General features: G+C 39.8%; 1 protein-coding gene across 5 annotated transcripts in view; it reads right to left on the bottom strand.

The window, feature by feature from the left end:
- Nucleotides 1–18,015, bottom strand: part of CNTN6 (contactin 6) — a 221,216-nt gene that overhangs the window by 95,810 nt on the left and 107,391 nt on the right. For 3 of the 5 annotated variants that reach the window (XM_043550997.1, XM_043550996.1, XM_027823701.3), the window contains exon 5: nucleotides 458–553. In XM_043550997.1, the coding sequence (XP_043406932.1) occupies nucleotides 458–553 (96 nt within the window). Of the gene's footprint in view, nucleotides 1–457; nucleotides 554–1,821; nucleotides 1,888–18,015 lie in introns of all 5 variants that reach the window. The other 2 variants (XM_043550995.1, XM_043550994.1) reach the window with 1 other exon arrangement.

The raw sequence follows: 18,015 nt of genomic DNA, 5'->3' as shown, positions 1-18,015 counted from the left end.
TAAAAGGTTTGAGTACAGTTTGATATCAGAGTGAAGATTTACGTGGCTTTTAGTTTACACAGTTCTAGTACGCACCCAAGTATAGATTTAGGCCACAATCCTGCAAACACTTATGCACTTGCTTAACTATATTGCCACGAGTAGTCCAATTTAGGGGTCTTAATATTGAAAACCCACACGTTGTAAGAAACCCATTTAAGAGCACAGCATTAGTGGTTTGAATCTGAAGAATACTTACTCATATCTGGTGATTTTACAGTAAGGTAGTAAATATACTTGCCATTTCATTCTGTTTTTAGGAATGCAATGCTTTGAAACAAAAATTACCAATGTGTTGGGTCCATCTTACAGTATTCTACTGTCCATCACCTTGTGAGCTGCAGGCTACCTTTTGCTGGACATGACAGTATCTGTATAAATCAACATCAACTGCACAATTCAGAACGTCATATAATACCTCCATAGTGTGGTGGAGGACCACAAAGCAAAACCACTCCTTGTCCTTCTCTGACTGAGACGGTGCTTCTTGTTTTGGTTTCAAAATTTCCAAGATCTTGAACAAAAGAAAACAAAAAACAAATATTAACTGTCAGATTTATTTAGCTGCAAATTATGGGTCAGATTTTGCAATCCTTACTCTGACAAAAATCTAATTGAAATTAAAAGAGCCAGACCTTTTATTGCAATAGTATAATAAAACTTCTATCTGCATACATGCTCATATACTGTACCATGTCAGGCCAGTGGTCCCTCTAATCTAGTAACCTGTTTCTGAGGTTGTCCAGAACCAGATGCTTCAGGTGGAGGTGCTAAAATCCTTGAGGTGCATGATTATAGAATAGCCTGTTCATAGGGAAGTTACTTCCCAAGTCCTGTCATTCTGTAATACATTATATTCCCCTTTGCAAGCTCATTCAGCATTATCTGATGATTCTATAGCACCATTTTTGGATACTGAACACAAAAAAGAAGCTTGTCTTGGACTTTTTTTTTGTATATTTCAAATTTACAAGTCTTTCATGTCAATAGAGAAAAAGCCTATTTTTCTAATAATGAATGTTTTATTTGTTTAATTATTAGGTGGGCAGTAACTTTAGCATTTACTCTGGTACATTGATGAGAATCTGTACTTAAATGCCTATGCTGGCAGACCTTTTTCAAAGGAATCTGATCAGTATAGTCCTGATCCAAACCCCACTAAAGTCAGGGGGAATTTCTCTGTTAATATCAATGGGCTTTGTATCTGGACCTATATGAGCAAATGAAGAGCTTTACAGGAGACAAATAAATGGACACTAGGAGATTCATTATGGTAGTAAAGTCTCCCTTTGCCCCCGCCCCCCCCCCCCCCACACACACGCATAACCTACCCCTAAGTGTAATTTCTATGGCTATTTGTCAGTTTCTTTTAACTGAAGCTATGAATATACATCAAGAGAAGAATCTACCCTTCTGTTTCATTGCTTATTAAAAAGGTGCAGATAATAAGTTTCTCAGTGTGGTTCCCCATTAATAATGTGACTCTAATGACAAAAGATAACATAGCAGATGTATCTTCCAAAAAATTCCACCAAAGCCAATGGTTTTCTTTTTGTTCCAAAAGCTCTCATTTAAAATGCTGAGATTCATTACTTTTATGTCAGCGTGCCTTATGGCAGGGGATGTATCAAATGCATTTTTTTTTCATTCAAACTGTGTTTTAATAAAATATAACAGGATATATCATCTCCTTCCTAGAGCTATCTATCCCATATAATTTCACATATTGTTTGCTTTATTTATCTTACCATAAGGGTTTTATGTTCACACTCTGAAACGTACCTTTAGGTCCTGTTAGGCATGGAAATTTAGTCCTGTAGATAGTGTCATGCAAATCAAACTTATAACCTACAAGAAATCAGGTAAATAATGTTTGCTTTTTTTCCCTATGAGCTAAACTTTTTTTTTTTATTTTAAATATTTTATTTAATGCTGCACAGGGAGATAGATGTGTCAGGGGACTGTGTTAATGGGGCTGTTAAATGTCAGGGTTAATTCAGGTCATTTGTATCCAGTGACAGAGTCAACTGTTTCTCACTGTGAGAAATAATCAGATTATTTTGTGGTTACATTAGCTCAGATTTGGCCCAGGCTGTCTGCTCCTGCAGTCACCTTTGTTTTGAATTTTTGCCAATGTCATTTGCTGATATGCTGGTGGTGATAGGAAAGTTTTCTGTTAGGACCTGCACATTGAATACATGTCCTTCTTGGCTAGTGAAGGCCATCAGAAAGTTGCTGGGGATATTGTTGGAAATTATTTCCATGAGCTGTCTCTGGTAGGGGGACATACAATTTTCTTTGAAAGAGATGGTTATAAGAGCCTTCCCTGACAATCACAGTCTCTTAAAAATATCTTTTTTTTAACCATTCTTTTCCTGAGAAGGATTATCAAGAAGGCTCTGGTGGAACTGGTCAAGAATCTAATGGAGTTCTCAGGTACATTTACCATACCCACTTTGGCTTTAAGGAATGCTATAACATGGAGATGATGTTGATTGTGGTGGTCAGCAGGCAAAGAAGATCACATTTCTGTTTCTTTTGTATTTGTCAGCTGCTTGTGATAGCTCTAACCCGGTGGAGTTCTTTGACACGTTAGTGGACCTTAAAATGAGGAAGTGGAGTCACACTTGAATGGCTCTGTTCTTTTTTTTTTCTTTCTTTTTTTTTTTGAGAAGATGTAGAAAGTATTAGTGACCAATTGTTCAACTTCCCTTTTGGGCTCTCACATTGGTGATTCCACAGGATTGAACAGTTCCCAGTGTGTGTAGGGGATCATTATATAGCTAGCTAGAATTCATGAACTGTGATGTCATCAATATGCAATACCCACTAGTTCTATATGTCAGTCTCTTCAATCTCTCCTGCTGTCAAGCATCTTGCCTAACATCTAATTATGAGGTTAAGGATGAGACCAAGCTGGTGAGGATAAGAATGAGGTAATACCTAGTGGGTAACCAGAAGAAATGGAGGAGTCTATATCTGTGCTTCCCATTTATTATGCAAGTTTGCAACTTGGGGCTCTTCCAGTGTTTCCCCTAAGGAACGTATTGTATTTGTGCTTCACAATCTGTACTCACTGTTGGCTGATTTGGGTGGGGGCAGATTCAAAGTGCTGTTTTTTTATCTAGAAAGTTCTTTTTAAGACCTGGCTTTCTCAGAGAATACTTTTTTCTTCATGTGGTTCAACAGCAGTTTGATCAGCTGAGGCGTTAAAGTTTATAGTCCCTTAGCTTAAATGAGGGGAGGGGAGTGTCAAGGGTTCCAAATAATTATGGGTCCTGAATTCTGGAAATGACATGAAGGAGGCTCAGGATGAAAGGGGTCAGGGACACTGAAATCACATCTCATCCCTACAAAAGTTCCTTCCAATCCAAGATGGAGGCACATTGGTAGATGTAGGTATGTTGGCAAGGCTTAGGTGAGAATGGTCCCATTGCTTGTGTTGCACCTAGTCAATAGAAGAATTCTGCCTCCAGGGTGGTCAATCCTGCACCAAACTAACTTTTTCAAAGTGATAAAAATAGAGTGACAGTTTTGTTCGGATTCAGTTTCAGCATTGTATTTGTTCACAATTTCCACAAACAGCCACTATTCTCCCCTTATTTTCAACAACTGGGTATCTTCCTGAGCCAGCAGGCAGAGAATTTATGAACAATAATAAAAAACAAAAACAAATAACAAAAAAAAAAAACCCAGCCTAATCTACTCAAAACAACAGTAGTCACTATCTGGACAGGCTCAGCTCTTGCTTATCAATACCTGAATTCGCTCCCCTTTAGATGAATCTTACACAACTGACTTTACTTTTTTTCTTCCTCTCCCTCTTTTTGTATATTGGTCTCCTGGACAGATAGTCTCTTTTCAGAGGTGGCTGAATTGAATTAGGCAGCTGGAACACCTCATGAGCACGTTCTACACTCTGTTATGGTGACAATTGAAGGTATCTCTCAATTCATTGGAAAAACATTTTGGAGATATCTGATGTCCCTTTAATTGCCTGTCTGCTAGTTTTCTGGGTTGGAGTCTAAGTATTCTATGGGGGGAAAAGACAAAAAGGAAAAGAGCATATAGTTTGTTGTATTCACTACCATAAACAGAAAGGAAACCAAGAATGGCATGATTCTGTATGCTTCACTTATATTCAAACTTAACAGATACTTATTGTTTTATTTATTTGGTGTACTAACGAAACACCCAGTCTTTTAAACCTTTTACAAACATGTCTTCGTACTTGTTCTGAAAATTTAGTACAATATAAATGAAGGAAGTACTAATAGAGTCATTGGATTATGCCTGTTCCCTTTTCTCCAGATCCATATTTGCTATAGATCCATATCAATTACCTACCCATCTTCTTGGGAAGGGAGATTAGTAGGTGCATAGCACCCACTTACACCTTGTCCCAAAGTCAGGCAATGGTGCATAGGCCTTAGCGTTGACTTGGTTTATATAGAGATAAGTGCCTCACAGAGTATTGTGTGCTTATTAGAATGTAGCAAAAATCAAGTCACATAGCCAACACTGCTATGAAGATACTGGCGATGGCATGTGAAGGCTGCTGTGAAAAACCAGTGTTTAGAACACGGGTAAACACCTCTAGGAAGTGCTTTTGTGAGGATTGGGTAGATCCTCCTAAGAACACTGCCTCAGACTTCAAATGTCGCCATAACATCTGGGGATGGTTCAGGCCTGAATATCCCAAATTTCAGAGTTTAGAAGAAGGGACCCAATTACACTGTGGGGAAAAAAAAACCCTCATTGTCTTCAATAAAAGAAGGATCAGAAACCCTCAGAAAGTTTCAAACCTGCACAACATTTTCAAAAGACGAGCCTGGGAGCTTAACTCTGCTAGATGGTAAAAAACATGGACTGAACAGAGACATTGAATTTATGGCTTATTAGAACAATCTGTAACCCACTCATCCCCCCTTTTGTCCTATGACTGCAGAAGTGTTAATGGGCCACTCTACCTTGAACAGTGGATGTGCTAACTACTTATGTTAAACTATTTGTTCCATCTCCCAGGACACTGGGAGTTCCTTTCCCAGGCCTGAAGAAGAGCTGTGTGTGTCTTGAGAGCTTGTCTCTCTCAACAACAGAAGTTGGTCCAATAAAAGATATCACCTCCCCTGCATTGTCTCTCTAATCTTATAGAACCAACACAAGCTACAACTACACTGCATACAAAGTTTCAAACTGTCAGATTACCACAGGGATGAAATAAACCAAACCTTTTGAGGTTTGTGCATTAGTAATAAAAACCAGCAGAAATCCCAGCACATTTTATCCTCCCTTTTGCTACTGTAGCACACAGAAGACAAGGCTTTATCTTTTTTTCTTAAAAGAGAATGAAATAAAACAAAATACCCTGAAAAATATACATAGTTTAGTCAAGGGCTTCCAATCCCCTTCCATTACTGTAAATCGTAGATTCACATTTTTGCTAAGAACAAGATTCTGCTGGTAAAAGAAGCTCGGGGCGGGGGGGGGGGGGAGTGGAAGAGCAATACTGTGAAGAATGTTTTCACAAAGATGCAAAATTAACCAAGTTTCTGTTCTTAGAGTCCTGCCAGTAATATTACACATCACTCTGGACATAGGCACCGACTCCATGGGTGTTCCAGGGCTGGAGCACCCACGGGGAAAAAATGGTTGGTGCTGAGCACCCACTGGCAGCCCCGCTATCAGCTTCCCCCAAGCACCTCCCACCCAGTGGCGGGCCCCATGGATCAGCACCTCCCACTCCCTCCCCACACCTCCTGCCCTCTGTAATCAGCTGTTTTGCAGCATTCAGAAAGCTCTGGGGTGTGAGGGGAGAGGAGCGAGGGTGGAACTGGGCAGGAAGAGGTGGGGTGGGGGTGGAGCAGGGTGAGAAGACGCGGGGCATGGGGGGCGTTGGGGGAAGGGGTTGAACAGGGGCAGGGCATGGGGCAGGGCCAGGGGGTCAAGCACCTCCCATTCCCTCCCCACGCCTCCTGCCCTCTGTAATCAGCTGTTTTGCAACGTTCACAAAGCTCTGGGGTGTGAGGGGAGAGGAGTGAGGGTGGAACTGGGCAGGAAGAGGCAGGGTGGGGGTGGAGCACGGTGAGAAGAGGTGGGGCATGCAGGGGGGGCGTTGGGGGAAGGAGTTGAACAGGGGTGGAGCATGGGGCAAGGCCAGGGGGTCAAGCAGACCCCCTCCCCCGCACTTGGAAAAGTCGGCGCCTGTGACTCTGGAAATTGGTACATTTGCTAGAAAGCAGGAGACTGTAAGGAGAAACTTTTGTCTGGTGGGGCTACAGTAATCTGTCTTGCATCCACCCTCTACCTTTCCTTAAGGAATTGATTTCCCCTTGTTTTTCGTTTAAAATCACAGACTCCACTTCTGATTAAAATGTCAATAGTGCAACAGTTTCCTAATTAGTAAGACTAATTTTGATGTGGTAAGAAATTATCTTCAGTATCTGATCTACAAGTGATGTGCCAAAATCCCTGTGCAGGAATCTTTCCTGTTTCATTGGCGTTATTGGCAGTATACTGGAGGTCAGATCTGCCAAAGTGTGCAGCGCTCACCACAGGTGGGGACAGGTTTTCAAAATAATTTAATTCCCATCTGGTTACCTAAAGGAAGTGACCAGATCATGTAGAGGTGCTCAGCACCTCCCATTAACACCAATGGACACTTAGTGAGTGCTTAAAAGAATTAGTAAAAAAAAAAAAAATCTGCTTAAACTCTTATCTAATGGAAAATTGGGTAAACCCCCAGAACACCTGGAAAATGAGGGGGAAATGATTGGTAAATGCCTCATCAGGGCCTCATGGGATTTGTAGCTCAGGTGCCTTATTCTTCTCTATGGGCCAGTTTTCTCAACCAGCCTACACCTCCTATGATGCATCGCAGCCAGGGACTCCCATGATGCACTGTGACAGCAGGAGACTGGGAGGTATAGTCTAGCCAGGGAACCCAGCCCATGGAAGAGAATGGTGGCATGAGGCACCGAACAACAACTCCCATGAGGCACCACAGCTGCATTTCCTCATCCAACATTTTGGCTGAAAATGTTCAATTTGGGGCCAAAAGTTTTGGTTTTTTTTAGTTTTTCACTTAAAAACCAAGGTATTTTAGTTTTTGTCATTTTTTTCTGAGCATACCTCCCTCCTCAACCACTCGATTTTCCAATCAGCTCTGGAGTTGAACTGTTTTGAAAATTCTGCCCCCTGAAATAAGTGAGTAAATGTAAGGTGTTCGGTGCTGAACTCTTTGAAAATCTGCCCCGACACGAACATTTACAATAGCAGCAGCAGAACCACACTGCCTCCTTTGTTATTGTGTTACCTAGCATAACTTTATAACACAACATGACATAACCTAATAAAGCGCAATGTTGCCTGTCAAGAACAGTATTAAATAAGATAGCAAAGATCAGGTGTTTGGCATGTATTTAGATTGCTAATATGCACTTAGGAATAGTGTGGATATGTAACAGATGGTATATTTTGCTAACTATAGAGTTTCTGCAGAAATCTATAAATAAGATATTACCTATTTCTCTGTGATTCCTTCCATTCTTTGCCTGCATTTCTCTCCCTTTGTGAATAATGAGTTGCCACAAATTGCGTTGTACATATGAGCAGCAAGTCAAAAAAATAATCCCCTTTTCAGAATTGTGTGTGCTGGCAGATTACTATTGGTATGGCACAATTAATCAGTCAAATGTAATAATGAGGTCCTGTAGACAAAGAAAACACTCAGGTGAATAAGTGATTCTTCACAGTGAAGTGTGGAAATTTATGGACTCAGCTGTGTGTGGCAGCAAGTCATCATCTTCAGTAGGGAACATTTGCAGACCTCAGCAAGAGAGATATATGCTTAGAACAGGAAAAACATATGTTACCCAGTGGAAACCAAATTAGCAGCTGACAGGACCATTTCTGATATAGGTTGAAAAATTTGAGGTAGTGGGGTTTCCAGATTTGCATGAGGTGTAAATATGGGAAGGAAGTTGGTTTAATGGGTATAAATTGTTATAGCTCTGTCAAAGTCAACAGAATTACACTGATTTACACCAGCTGAGGGTATGGCCTGTGATTCTTAAATTTGGATATTCAATTACAAGTAAAAGGAGAAGGTAAAATGAACAGTATTTTAGAGGAAAATGAACATCAGAGCAGTTTTGCTAAGTACTGCACTGCAGTTAGCAGAAGATATGCAAATCCACAGTGATCAGTGAAGTGTTTAGTTAAGGTGAGGAATGATGATATCTGGAGAAATGTACTAATGTAATATACACAAACATTTCCTACTCAATGTGCTCATGATACTGCATTAAAAGGACTGATGATCAATCACTGAAAGGAGACTATTTCCCAAGTCTTTTTTTTTAAGTGTTCAATGCCAGCCACTCCTATGAATGCTGATTGGACCAGGAGTTTATAACTATTTTTATTTTTACCTACAGGATGCTTGATTTATTTTTTTTAACGTAAACTTCTTCTAAAATAAAAGTGATGGAGTAACTATTTTAAGTCACACAACAATGTATCCTAACATGTCACAAAGCAGTAGATCAGACTGGATGTGGGGAGATGATGCATTTTCATACAGTGGGTATCAAAATCTCATCAGGAGGAGGAAATAATTTAATATTAATCTATGTATGGTAAGGTCAAAGCTACATAAATTACATAATGGTAGTTGGGACACTTCTGAATCTGCAGCTTAATTGGACATCATTCTTCAGGGTGATGGAGTGTTATTCCGTTCTTTCACATGCATTTTAAAATGCCAGAGACGGAGATGGCAGAATCCTCACCTTTCAGACAGAAGCTGGTAGATAGGGAAGGGTGAACCAGTTCAAGTAAAATATGAACTGGTCTGGCTCTGAGCTGATTGTCCGAAGACAAATTTTTGTTCTAGATAAAATCCCCTTCATCTAGTCTTACTCTGAATCCCCTACTTCACCCCTCCATTTTTAGCCCAAATCATACAGCTGATTTCTCTCTTTTTTTCAATATTGAGCAGAGCACATTCTTTAGTGGGCCTTGGCAACTGATACCTATATGGCCAATGCACTACTAATAACTAATTCCCTGGTCTTAAAGTGCTCTTAGGTGCTTTGAATACAGATAAATATACCAGAATCTGCCATGCTTGCTTACAGATACATGGCGTTCTGATACCCTGGTGAGGGCAATGTACAGAAAATAATAAAACTGTGTATTATTCCGTGAAGTAGAAGCAGAACAGGCATCAAGGCCATGAAGTACTGATACACACTTTGCAATAAATTAAATCCAATGTATGACACTCATGCCAAGTGAGTGATAAATAGTGCTATTGTAACCCATGCCTGGTTGGTATGGTACTCTGGCCCCCTCTAGTGGCACATAGACCATCTAGAGCAGTAGTTCTCAACATATTTACCATTGTGGGCCGCAGGTGTGGCCTGCAGTGTGTTATATGGGCCGCATCCAAAACTACCTGTATGGCTCGAGGATGTCACATAGGCCGCAGCTGTGTGCTGATTGGGCCGCCAGCAGCCCACAGGCCGCAGGTTGAGAACCACTGATCTAGAGATTGAGTCTGCTACAACCCTAACCTAGAGTCATGTGGCTTGTAGCCCATGCAGTAGAGGTAAGCTTCAGAGAACCCAGGTTTGATCCTGCCTGACGACAACCAGGGTCTGTTGGTGTTACACTGTCAATAGGAATTGCATGATTTAAGTTGAGACAGCTGAGCATCAGAATGCTCCTAGTTTGGGTTCAGTTGGGATGCTTATAAAAAAACCCCAGAAATATCTAGGCCTCCTGAGTTGGTAAATTTGGGTTAAAAATGTCACAGGAAGTGATTGTTTCATGATGTTTTCTGACATTTCCATTGCTTCTGTTCCCAGTATAGCTGGGAACATTCTGAGGATAGCTTAGAGACTAACAAATTTATTTGAGCATAAGCTTTTGTGAGCTACAGCTCACTTCATCGAATGCATCCGATGAAGTGAGCTGTAGCTCATGAAAACTTATGCTCAGATAAATTTGTTAGTCTCTAAGGTGCCACAAGTACTCCTTTTCTTTTTGCAAATATAGACTAACACGGCTGCTACTCTGAAACCTATGAGGATAGCGTTTATCATGGCAGTTCAGCATTTCTTGTTGAAATCCTGGCCAGAAACGTGAAGTAAGAAAGTAGAACTGCAGTGTCGGGAGGGAATCATCATCACCTTTTTTCAAGACATGAGTGCCAAGTCATAAAGAAAACTTTGATCCAAATACTTCACCAGTTCCAAAAACGATTTAGTTATGAATTCTAAAAATGGGCCAAGGTTCAGAAAGTTTTATTTTATCCAACACTGTTGACCTTAGATTTAAGCCTAGCAATTTCTTTCACTGAGAAAAAAATATCTCTTGCATACTGGAGAAACAATGGATATCGGATTGAGAGAAGAATGTAGATCTGGTCTTTTTGTGCATCCTTGAGCCAACTTGCTAGTGCAGGACACTGTTTCAGAAAGGCAGTGCTCAGAAACCAATCTTATCACTGCTCCAGAAAGACCCCGCATGTATTTTCACGTTACGCATGTTTCCTGACTTTCAGATTGCACAATATGTGCAGTAGCATACTGAACTTTCCATGACACCAGCCAGGACACCATGTTCTTTTTGGATCTTCTTTAGTTAGTCACTGTCATTTGCACCACTCTTTGGGCAACTGACGCAGGTCATGCAGCAAAGTAGGTCTGATGCAACAGTATGTTAAGGATTCCATGCAAGGGATATACTCTTGGTGTATTTATATGAAGATGATAAAACGACACTGATTTGGTGCATGAGATTTGGTGATCTGGTGATAAATGATGTTGCTTTATTGCCAATAGCTTATTAGAAGAAAAAAAATCTTCTTTTTTTATAATTAGAAAAAATAAAACTCTATTAACCTATTTTAGGAACAAATATTGAACAGCCCTGTACTACTAATGAGCAAACAAGGAAATAAGAGCATTTTAATACATGAGATTGTTACAGACAATTAAAGCAAGTCAAATTTATCACCTTGCATAATTACTAACAGTTCATCTGAATTAATGCAATTTCATGCTTTCTTGAACTTTTGATTTTTTTCCATGAATGTTTTGTCATTATATAATCCCAAATATTACTGATATAATTAAAGGCCATTATTGAATAATACTATGTATGCTAAGTCATTAGAAGTAAGAGCACTTCACAAGTTAGAAATCCTGCTGAGGAAAAATCAATAGGCTTTCTCACATTTCTGTGGAGATGTGCTGATTTGTGATACAACACGTTGGGTTCCAGTTTCTCCTTTGCTTTAGAGAATGTGATAGATCATGACATGATGTATCACAATGTAATTTTCCTCACCGGGAAATGTGACCAAAAATTGTGAACTCAGCAGTTCTCAGAAAAAGCCCATTGTTAAAATTTGCAATAAGCAATTCTACCATCTGTGATTAGAGACTGGTTATTTGTTACCTAATTTTTTTTCCTGTGGTGCAAATTACTCATATAACTCACTGCTGTTATAGTGTATGTTACAAGTCGCCCTTTGTGCCTGATTCACAGACGATATGAGTCTCTATTACTACACCCAGCTAAAGAACCTGGATCCTTAGCTTAAGCTGTTGCAGTTCATACTTTTAGTTTTGGAGTTCCCTGATATGTTGTTGAAGATGGGAGCTATTGGGGATTGGTTCTGCTTTGAGCAGGGGGTTGGACTAGATGACCTCCTGAGGTCCCTTCCAACCCTGATATTCTGTGATTCTATGAATGGTTGTTATTCACATGAGTTAGCCCCCGTGCAAACAATGAGGCTACTCATATGATCAAAGCTTTGCAGAACTGAGACCTTAGACTCATTCCTACCTTTGTTGCTATTTCTTAGTCATCATCTTTCGTCATGCAAGAAGGTTCATTGACTTCAGCAGGGCTACAAAAATAGTTAGGGTCAGATAGTTGTGATTGGCCCTGATGCACATCCAAAAGAGTGCAGGGCACCAGGATGCATGTTGCACCAGAGCCACCTCCATTTGGGCACGTGGGAAATTTCATTGACATCAGTAGGTCTACTAGCTTGAGTAAAGCAAGCAGGATGTGGCTCACAATGAAATCTAGTATTCTCACTTTAAACAGCATGAGGAAAACTCATCTAAAAAAGACAGTAGAGTGAGACTTCAACATAAGTCGTCAATTAATTCTTGCTGTTTGCAGTGTTATTGTAGCCATTTTGGTGTCAGAATATGAGAGAGATGGAAGACCAAGTGAAGTTGGTCAAATAAAAAAGATATTATCTCTTTTTCTGTCTCAATCAACCAGTAATAGAAGAGACTGGATAATTGTCAATCTAAGTGTTTGTTATTAACTGCATCATATGGCTGATTTGTTTAAACAGAAACAAGTAAGTAATACAGCAACATATACAATACTGTACTATTGGTACCATTACTTGTAATGTATGTCTGGTCCAATGGTCTTGATGAAAAAAGAATTCAGCACAATGGAAATAGCCCTGAAATAATTTATCTATACATCTATAGGAACTGAATTTGAACATCAGAAAATGAGTCAATTAAATTAAGATCAATTTTTAAAAATTTTGAAGATACCTAAAAAAAAAAAGTCTTTAAGATCAGAGTCCTTAAATTTTTTTTTCTCCAAAAAATAACTCTTTTTCAACATCATGGAAAACCAATATTATGATAAACAAAAACAACAACAGAAGATCAGGTAACCTTGGAGTATGTTAACAATCAGGGTGGGAGGGAAAGAAGTCAATTTTATCAATGGCAACCCACAGTTTAGCATGTAAAAACAATGATACTTGAACACTTATTTTAGAAACCTCCATTGTAAGCATATAAATGTTATTTTTGAATGTTGGTCTGATGTGTTTCAGGAGTTATAGAATCTCAGGGTTGGAAGGGACCTCAGGAGGTCATCTAATCAACCCCCCTGCTCAAGCAGGACCAATCCCCAATTTTTGCCCCACATCCCTATAATGGCCCCCTCAAGGATTGAACTCACAACCCTGGGTTTAGCAGGCTAATGCTCAAACCACTGAGCTATTGCTCCTCTGTAAATGCTCAGTGTTATGCTCAGTGATCTAAATCAGAGGCTTTTGACCTTTTTCATACTATCAGCTCATTTTACAAAAGGGCCCATTTTCCATCTAGACATAAAGAGAGAAAGGGTCACAACTGACTGTGGACCTGTTCATGACACCTCAAATGACAGGGCTGTGCATTGCAATTAAAAGGTTCTAAATATATAAGGCATTTTTTTAATCCTGGTGACATGATCTCGTCACAAACATAAGACCATATGATAAATGATTTCCCTCATGGCGTTACCACCACAGGTTCCCACTGTGAAATCAGATGCCCTGCCACAAAGCAGTGGAATCTGACAGAGCTCACTGAAACGACTGTCGGCCGTTGATTTTACGGAGGGAGGGAGGGCCTGACGACATGTACCCAGAACCACCCGCAACAATGTTTTTGCCCCATTAGGCATTGGGAGCTTTACCCAGAATTCCAATGGGGGGCGGAGACTGCGGGAACTGTGGGATAGCTACCCACAGTGCAACGCTCCGGAAGTTGACGCTAGCCTCGGTACTGTGGAAGCACTCCACCGAGTTAATGCACTTAATGCACTTAGAGCATTTTGTGTGGGGACACACACCATCAACTATATAAAAATGATTTCTAAAAAAATGACTTCTATAAATTTGACCTAATTTCGTAGTGTAGATATACCCTTAGAAAAACATTGGGGAGGAGAGGAGTATGTTCCAATATTCTAGAACCAAGGGTATAACAGCCCCCACCTGCCAAATGGGTTCCACCTTCACATTGCAGGGCATTTGAGACTTTAATGTGGATCTGTAAGGGCCATGTATTCATAAAAGTAGTTACCTTGGTAAGCACCCTCATTTTCTACAGATATCACTATGGTGGTGCATAGTGATCACAAGTTGCTCAGAAACCTCATAGAGTCACAAAATACTTTTTTAACTCTCAAAAGTGAAGTAAACTTATCAAGTAATTTCTCTAACGCTTCCTATATCCTGATAATGGTGTTGATGCTATTGATCTCTTTCTTTTTTTAACACTATCTAATCTTCAGTATTTACTTTCTAATTGATTTTCCATCAATTCATTCTTAAGATTAAGAGCAATGCTATATCTAATTAAGGTGGCTGAAAGCATTAGTCACTTTCTGATTTAAATCCTTGTATTTTCCACTAAACTTTTAAAGAGCCTCTCTTTACTATAATGTATCTCTTCTGTCCCCTTTGAAACTATATGTTGGGTAAGCCTCCAAATTGTCATTAATATAATCTTGTATTGTGACAATAGCCCATAGTACACTATAGAGACACAATGATCATGGCTGAACTAACAGCCACAAAGAATGCTGAGGATCCCATTCCACTAGGCACAGGTTGAAATCCTGATGTAATATTTACTGCTCATGTTCCATTGTCCCACTTGGGATATTCCACAGACCTACCCTACCTTCTGTTTAACAGAAAACCTTCATCGTTTTTTTCTCCTATCTCCCTTCACAAAGACACACTAGTTCTGGGCATAGTACATGATTTCTCCTTCACTCTGAGACTGAATCCCCTCTCTTCTGTCCCCAGTTGTCATGGCAGAGTTCTTTGGAACAGGTGGGAGAAGAAAGTCAGTCACCAAAATTCATCCCTTTAGAGATCTATCCAATTGAATAACTTCACAGGAGGTCTCTGATTAGCATAAATTGGCTCTGCAGATTCTGATGGAGAGTTGAATTGCAATGATAGGCAGCCTATACTGAATATTAGACAACCATCATTCAGGAGTAACAGCTAGTATAAGGTTGGCTTGCCATTAAGGGACTGGACTGGGACATTGAAGATTTGGGTTAAATTTATGACCCAATCCCAGTCTTCTGGGTGAATTTGGACAAGTCACTTAGGACAAGATATTTTAAGGTATTTACTATATAGGTGCCTATCTACCTCTTTTGGTGCATAAATACCTTAAAAAATATGGCCCTCAATCTCTCTGTGCTCTAGTTCCCCTGTTGTAAAACGTGGATAGCAACACTTTGTCTGCCTTGTAAATTAAGAAAGTAAGCTCCCCCCACAAGATAATATCAAGCACCACAATGGAGGAACAGCAAAAGACCATAATTAAATTAAACATTGAAGGACAGAAAAATCCTTGACTGAGTTTATATTTGCTGTGTGCACAAAGAAATTCACTGCAAAGCATATCCTCTGATGTCCTTCAGCTGGACCACATCTTTAGTGTTAACAGCATAAAATATTAAAACTCACTTCTGAACCAAGCCACGGTGAACTGTACTGAGCAGTGGGTATTGATGGAGGCTTTCACTCTAAACTCCAGCTGGAGGCCAGAGATACAGCCAAGAAATTTACCCTCACAAAAGGAAACAAAATATATATATTTAATATTTATATTATTTACGTTTTCTCGCTTGTCATCATAGAGTCAATTTGTCACCTGTCATCACAGAGTCACTTTACCATCTGCATGAGTTTTCCCAGATTGGAGTGTTCTTAAAAACAGATTTCTCTCCAAAGTCTAAATCAAATGGGCCAAATTAATCCTTATGTAACTCCATTGACTTCAATGCAGCTACACTCAGGATGGACTTGGCCCCTGGTGTCAAACTGTATCTCATGGCGGAGGCATTCATTCTCACCTTGAACTGGTCTCTTCTATTTCTGTTTCCCGACTCTCCTATTTGGACCTGTATTCTCAGTATGCATGTGGGTGTTTATGTATGACTAAGTCATTTGTTCACTCAGACTCTGATCCTTCAATTGCCTCTGAGCATGTGTAGTACTGAATGAACCTGCACAAAACCAGTTTCATGACAGGGGCTTTGTTCACCATAAGCCAGACCTATCTTGCAAGGTGCTGAGCACCCCCTGTGAAATACTGAGTGCCCTCATCTCCAGTTACTTATTTATATTGATTGGCCCTGGGCACCCTCACACAATATTATGAATGATAATCCATGCCAATAAAATATAAGTAATAGAAAAAGCAGAAGATCTCACAACACATGGGCCTTCCACACAGAATATAACAAAGATTCCCATCCCACCCATTGTTGCCCTATCCAAATGCTTGTCTAGAAAGATTAACTTTGCAGTAGGTCCTTAACAGATCTTGAGCCAGTGCAGGGTTGCCCATCTGGACCCTTGACATGCCCCCACCTTCTCTCTCCCCCACACAACCTGTACCTCAGGAGGAGTGGGGGGAGTGACAGGGTCCAGTTGCTGCACAAAACACCAGCAGGGACATCCCTCTGAATTTTCTGGAATTCACCTGAATAGTGAAAAGGGGCCTTAATCCTGCTTGTGAATGTGACCCCAGTTCTATGGTTTTCAATTTCAACTCAAGATTTTAACATCTTAGACGTGGCTATTTATAGCCCTGTGAGGTAAAAACAATGTGATTCTTCATATCAGAATTTATCTTTTTTATCCTGAATAGCTAATTTTGGGGCCTTTCTCACTTTTATTACTAAAAGTATTTATGATGAAGACTCTTTCTGTCCCTTGAACATAAATTGTATAATATAAAGACTAAATAATTGAGCTTTATGTTATGTCTTTGAAACTGATATTAAGCAAGATTTATTTGTGGTACAAGAATAAATAAGTAATAAAAACTGATTTAATTACTTTTTGTTCAAAGAAAACAGTCATTTATTACTGAGAATTTTATGTGGTTTTCTTATTTTTTCCAAATCTCCATCTATCTTTTTATTTTTTGTGCCAAGCCAAAAATAAAAAAGCTCACGTGGACATTGTAGATATTGCATTCCATAATTTATTGGAAGCTAAGTCATATTGTGTTCAATGAAACTCGGATAGATAAAAAGGAACTTCACCCACACCGCAAATAAAGAGACTGGTTTTACCCTTCAAAAATATTAAATTGTATCAATCAGAATCCAACAGCTTTGGGACCTATAGATGCTTTGTTACCAACAATATCTCAATCACACATATTGCTTTTTCCAGGACAACTTACAACAGGCTGATTTAGGATAAACCTTTCTATAGGAATAAAAGAAGAGTAAATAATATCTAACTAAAAAATAACCTTCAAATACTTATATGGTCCCTATTACCTGAGCAAATCATAATCTTTAATGCTCCTCACAACAACTCTCTGATGTATGGAATTGCTATTATCCCCATTTTATAGACAGGGAACTTTGGCACAAGGAGAACAAGTGACATACTCAAGGTCACACAGAAAGTCTATGGCGGAAATAGAAACTGAACCCAGGTCTCCCAGGGTATGCCTACACAATGTTGGGTCGAAAGACGTGGGCTAGCAGGGTTTGAACTAGCTCTCTAAAAAGAGCTGTGTAGACCGTGCTTTGTAGTTGCAACTTGGACTCTGAAGCCTAGGGTGGGGATGGGCTTCAGAGTGGAGGGTTCTTTGGTGATCTGTGCTCATAAACAGATGGATAGATTCATTTTGTACAAGGCAGAGCTTTTCCAGCCAATAGGGATTTGTTTCTACATAATAAGGAGTTGCATTTGTGAACATCAGGCTTATCTATTACAACTCTATATACAGCAGATTATGCCCATTCCTATTGGTCACATTCTAGCCAGTCACAGATGGGATTAGGCATTTATTGCTGCTAGCTATTTGAGTTCCCAGTCATAATGAAGACTCCAACAAGGAACTCAGGTTGTGGACCCATTTAACAACCTGAAGGCACATGTCAGTCAGCAGTGGGATATCTTCAAAGCATTCCCCTCCTACTACCAATATCACTTTAGTCTTGCTTGAGTTTGGTAAAGTGGGCTGCTCTTTCCTCACTTGGGAGAAATGCTGAGGGAGGGCAGGCAATAATTCATTGCCACTGCATGAACTCTTTGAGGGTGAATCCACACTGGGGCATATCTTGCCTTGGTGACAGAGTGAGGTGCAATGCATTCAG

The sequence above is a fragment of the Chelonia mydas genome, chromosome 7 (assembly GCF_015237465.2).
Source record: "Chelonia mydas isolate rCheMyd1 chromosome 7, rCheMyd1.pri.v2, whole genome shotgun sequence".
In the NCBI taxonomy this organism is placed as follows: domain Eukaryota; kingdom Metazoa; phylum Chordata; order Testudines; family Cheloniidae; genus Chelonia; species Chelonia mydas.
Note: the sequence above shows the minus strand (reverse complement) of the source record. Positions and strands in the feature narration are given on the sequence as shown.